The following is a 5,395-nucleotide window of genomic DNA, read 5'->3' as shown; positions in this document are numbered from 1 at the left end:
AGCTGCATTTTTGAGTTCACATTCCGTCTTGGTGACTTTTACATTTGGGTCCTCTCCTGCCTACACACAGCCGTTTTGTGACAGAATGGTTGTTTGTCTCTACGTGTTAGCCCTACGACAGACTGGTGACCTGTCCAGGTTGCACCCTGCCTCTTGCCCTAAGAAGGCTGGAATAGGCTCCAAACCTCACAAGGATAAGCGAAAGAGAATAGATTGAATGTCTAAATAAGTAAAACAATCAAAAATAAAATTGTAAGTGAATTTACTGATGCATACTTTATTGCACAATTCATTATTAAAGCACAAAATGATTTATTTGGTGCATGTGAAAATTCTGGTCCTCTATAATGAATGATGATTAAGCTGTTTAGGCTTATGTTTTGTAGGTATTTTAAGGGTTACAAATATCAGAAAAGGTATGTATAACAATCACTATAAATAGCTGACTATAATATGAGCCACACCATATACAGGGTGGGACCATTTCCATGGTTAGTAAATACATTTGTTGCCTTTAAAATTCTCACTTTGATTTTGATCAAGGCCATGCAACAACTGCCTATATGGCAATCTTCATGCATGCGCAATCAACCATGTAAGCAGATCCCAAAAGGTTGATTCAGTTCATCTGGACACAGCAGGTCAGCTGAGACTGAAGAAGTCACTTGTATGAGTGACGAAATTTTTCTCCCACTGAAAATGCCACATCCAGATCTTTCAATGTTCATGATGAATAAATACACAAAATTATCATTAATCATATTGGATCAATCAGTACATACTCGATAAGATCTCTTATAACAGTGTATAGTAATTACAATTGATTAACATTTTCTGAATATTTAAAATAAGTAAAATCAATTAAATTACTGTTGGAAAGACCATGATAATAGTTTACTCATTGTTAATTAGCAGATGTACTAAGTCTCCTCAGGCTGGTTGTGCTCAGAAATTCCATAAACAAAGACTAAAACTGTCAAAATTTATGACAAACCGCAGGAGGACAGCTGCAGTTTAACAGCTTCAATTCACTGACAGGAAACAACATTAGAAACATCATCATCCTCAACTCATCTGCTGCACGGACACTGACACCTTCAACGGACACACCTTCACTTCATTCCTTGTATTAATGTATGGAAACATCTTCTCAGTGAAAGTGTGTGTGAAGGTGTGTATGTGTGTGTTAGTATCAGGATCAGAGAACGACAGCTTTCCTCTGTTCCAGTCCAGATTCACTCTGATCCTCTGGAGCTTCTTCTGGACTGAGAGAGCAGTTTCTGGACCTGATAGAGAGCGTGCTGAATATTTTCCATTATAAAATCCTATTCTCCATGAACCAGACCGTATGGGACCCTTCCTGTGGTCAGACTCTGCTAACACACCGAGTCCCCACCGTTTACTGTCTCCAACATCAACATCCCAGCTGTGAGTCCCTGAGTTAAAGCCCTCAGAGCCCAGGACAGAGCAGTAGTAATCAAACCGGTCTGGATTATCAGGAAGCTGCTGCCTCTCTCCTCCTAGTCTCACACTGGTCAGATCTTCAGACAGGATGAGCTCTGGACTTGCAGTATTTGGGTCCAGAATGAGAGGAGTGTAGGCGACCATGTCCTTCTTATTATTCCAGATGTTGAAGGTCAGGTTGCCCAGGTGTTTGGCCTGGTCTATCAGAGCTCCTGAGGGCAGCTGTGGATCATCCAGCAGGGGGCAGCGCTGGACTCTTTCCACTGCAGCCTTGTAGTTGTGCAGGAATGAGACGTCTTCAGCTCTCAGCTCCTCCTCTGTGGCTCTGACTGTGTCTGAAAGAGCTGCTATCTCTCTGCTCAGAGCCTCCATCTTCTCCTTCATCATCCCACTCTTCTGCTCCTCTTCCTCCCTCAGTGCAGCCAGCCTGGCCTCCTCTTCCTCTGCTAGAAACTGGTGAAGCTTCTTAAACTGCTGCTTAATCTGCCTCTCTGTGTGTCGGGCCTGGACCTTAATGTGTTCTGCTGTTTGATCAAACTTCACTTGAACTTCTTCACAAACCTTTAACTTCTTCTTTAAGGGCTCCAGAGTTTCCTGAAGTTCCTTCTTGTGTTGTTGTGCAGCTTCATCGATGGGTCTGAATCTGTGATTGGTGTGTTTTTCTGAGTCTCTGCAGACAAGACACACTGGCTGCTGATGGTCCAGACAGAAGAGTTTGAGTTTCTCAGAGTGCAGACTGCAGAGAGCCTCTGAAGCTCTCTGATCTCTCTCCTGTAAGAACGACTCACACAGGTTCTTTAAAGCCCAGTTTAAAGGTGGTGCATCCATTGAAGATCTTCTCTTACAAACTGGACACTGGTGTGTTGGTCTCTTTCTCCACCATGTCTTCAGACAGTCTTTACAGAAGCTGTGGCTACATGACAGAATAACAGGATCTCTGAAGACCTCCTGACAGACCGGACAGCAGAGATCCTCCTCTGATCTGGAAGCCATTGAGTCTGTGAGTGAAGCTGAAAACAGCAGACAGGAAGTACAGTCAGTCCTGGCTCCCCTCCGACCTCTACTACCTTCACTGAAGCATTATCTCAGTTCTCAAGTGTGCGAGTCTGTATTCACATTCTCGCTTAGTCTGGACCTTGTAAGTCCACACGGGAGTCCAGACTTGGCGAGAATGCGAGTACGGAGTCGCGATTTGTACAATTGGAACACCAGCGTACTTGATGATGTCACAGCTCCGGAGTTTTTACTGCCATCCTCTTAATCTAACTGCGATTAATATGGTATGAAGCTTAACTTTAATCTCAGCCAAACTGATTTACTCAGGAACAAATAAAAGACTGAAATAAACCAAACAGATTTAGAAGATATTTAGGAGACTTACATATCATGTTTAACCTGAGCCTCAACCTCCCGGTCTGCTCCTCTCCGAAAACGTCAGAGCACTCTTGCAAATATGTGATATCTTGATAAATCGAGCAGATATTTGAAGCTTACACAGCTACAGTCTCACCTGAAAATATCTTCAAAGTTTATTTTGTGACCCAGAAAGAGTCTATTTAAAAGTCTTTAGCCACGCTCCTCTGCCATTGCCCATTTCAGTTTTGGACAAAATACATTCTGGGATATTTAGCTGTACCAAGTACACACAAATCACCACCAACGCATGCTCGATAAAACGAGCAGAACGAGAACGCATCTGGGAATTTTTCGCGTTCTCGGCTTGACGCGTACTTTAAATTGCAACAGAATGGCACGCCATTTCAGCCAAATATCGCGAGTTTTGTAACACGTCTGGTTATGAAATGGTGTAAAAAAAAAGAAAAAAAGAAAAAAAAGAATGCCGTTTAATAATTCAGGACGCTGTAAAAAACAACAACAAAAAAAACAAAAATAAAACGGCCTTATGCCGTATTTTATGCCAGAGAGTGGCGCCTTGAACACCCCTTCTGAGCAGCTGAAGAGAACGCAGTTTTTACCTGTCTTTGAAAGCCGCTTTTTACGTCACTCAGCAGAAAACAGTGTTCAAAGATGAAAGATAAAAATGGCATTTTTTCCAGTGTTCAGCGTCAATCAAAGAAGCGCAGACCACAATAATTCATCACAGATTGTTGCTGTTAAGTGACTGTTTATTCGGTACCAATGCGTGTCACAGTTTTTACTTGTATTATAATCCCACTGTGCATTTTGATGTGTTTAAAGCACGATCAAACAAGCAAACGACAGAATGCTTTTTCTGAAACAAGTGGAGGCCTTAACGGTGTCTTTTACAGCAGCTCCGCTCATTTCTGATCTTCTTTCTTATTTTCCCCTTCACTTCTCTTAACCTTTAACTTAAGTCTTAGTACATGATGGCAGAATCTAATTGCTGTGGTTTCATGTTAGTTCTGGTCATTCAAGTGGAGTGTCGTCGCCCAAGAAGGAGACGTTACAGACCATCTCCTCCTTCTGTAATCATTGGAAATGTGAGATCGCTCCTGTTGAGGATAATAGATTGCTTAATATACATAAGAGTTACAGGGACTATAGTTTGTGATTGCTTGCCATATTATAATATGGCGGTTGCTAGGGGATAAGAAAACATATAGAATAATAGCTTTGGAATGTAAACAAAGAACTAGGGTGCAGGACAGGTAGCAACAGTTACTTAGGGCGAGGGATAGACAAATGGCAAACGGATATTACCTTAAAAGGAGATGGGGGTTAGTGGGTCACTGCGCATGTGTTTTTCCATTGTGGGGGTGTTTACTGTACAGGGAGGAGACCAGGACTGTTGTGTGTGGAATTCTTTAGATCAGCCATTAGAATAAGACTGGGCTCATCTCCAGATGCATCGCTGGACTCCACACTGCCGACCTTCACCCAGTATGTGACCTGCCCCGCCATAGGCATTAAAATATGATACTTACTGTACGCCAATGCAAAAGAGGCATACAGTCCATCACCTCTCCCTCCCCTGGGAAGATCTGGTCACAACTGGTGCACCTTGTCCCTGTGTACGAGACCGTCATACGCAGGGAGCCACCAATCACCCACACAGTGCAGAGATGGTCGAAGGAGAGCATGATCAAGCAAATAAATGACAGAAACTTTTATCAAACCACTGTTTTGCTTAGTTTAAAGTAATACCACTGGATAATAACCTTCGATTTTAAAAATATTAACAGCATCTCAGGAATATTTTTGCCCTTTCAACATGCATTAAAAAACAGATATGCAGTTTTAAAACAGACCTGTATGCACGTTTTCTAAACTGTGGTGTAAATAAGTAATCTGAAGAAAGAAAAAAAAAAGAATTGTTTTCCATGTAAACTGGAAATGTCCTTCTCAATGTCACCTGAGTACTCTGGAAGTCTTACACGAATTTTAAACTTAACACCAGAGAGTGGGACATCACACGTACTTCTCTAAAAGAGTGACTCAGGTGTGTAGCTCCAAAGGATACAGGAAATGCACTGATTTCCATGACAGAATCATGTTTGTTTAATGCAGTTTCCTCTGAGCGCTTGAAGATCACTGACATCATGACCCTTAGCCTCATTGTTTCTCCAGTGTCACTGAATCTTTTGATAAAATGTATTTTGATGCTTCCAGAGGATGAAATATTTCAAGTCTTCACAACTTTACAGTGAGGAAAATTATTCTGAAATTGTTGCACAATTTGTTAATGGAGTTTTTTGCAGATTGATCAACCTCCCCCCGTATTTCTTTCAGATCATCTCTGCTTCTCTAAGATGTTCTTTTAATATTCAATCATGTTACTGACCTGTTGCCAAGTAACCTAATTACTTTTAAAATGTCCCGCCAGCCTTTCCTTTTTAGAACCACTTATTTTTCCAGCCTTGCCCCATACCAACTGTTTTGAAACATCATATTCAAAAGGAGTTATTTTAACGACATAGTCTAGGTTTAAACATTTGACATGTTTTCCATG

At 41.6% G+C, this 5,395-nt stretch overlaps 1 protein-coding gene across 1 annotated transcript; it reads right to left on the bottom strand.

Moving 5' to 3' along the window:
- Positions 1 to 257: 257 nt before the first annotated feature.
- LOC146673102 (nuclear factor 7, ovary-like) lies at positions 258 to 3,420 on the bottom strand. The gene has a single exon (XM_085389723.1). It carries the CDS (start codon positions 2,455 to 2,457, stop codon positions 1,066 to 1,068), a length of 1,392 nt encoding a protein of 463 aa, XP_085245849.1. The 5' UTR covers positions 2,458 to 3,420; the 3' UTR covers positions 258 to 1,065.
- Positions 3,421 to 5,395: the final 1,975 nt, after the last annotated feature.

This window comes from Rhamphochromis longiceps, linkage group LG3 (genome assembly GCF_057381845.1).
Source record: "Rhamphochromis longiceps isolate RC_006_pf linkage group LG3, R_longiceps_female_GT1.1, whole genome shotgun sequence".
Lineage (NCBI taxonomy): Eukaryota > Metazoa > Chordata > Actinopteri > Cichliformes > Cichlidae > Rhamphochromis > Rhamphochromis longiceps.
This window is presented reverse-complemented; position numbering and strand designations above follow the sequence as displayed.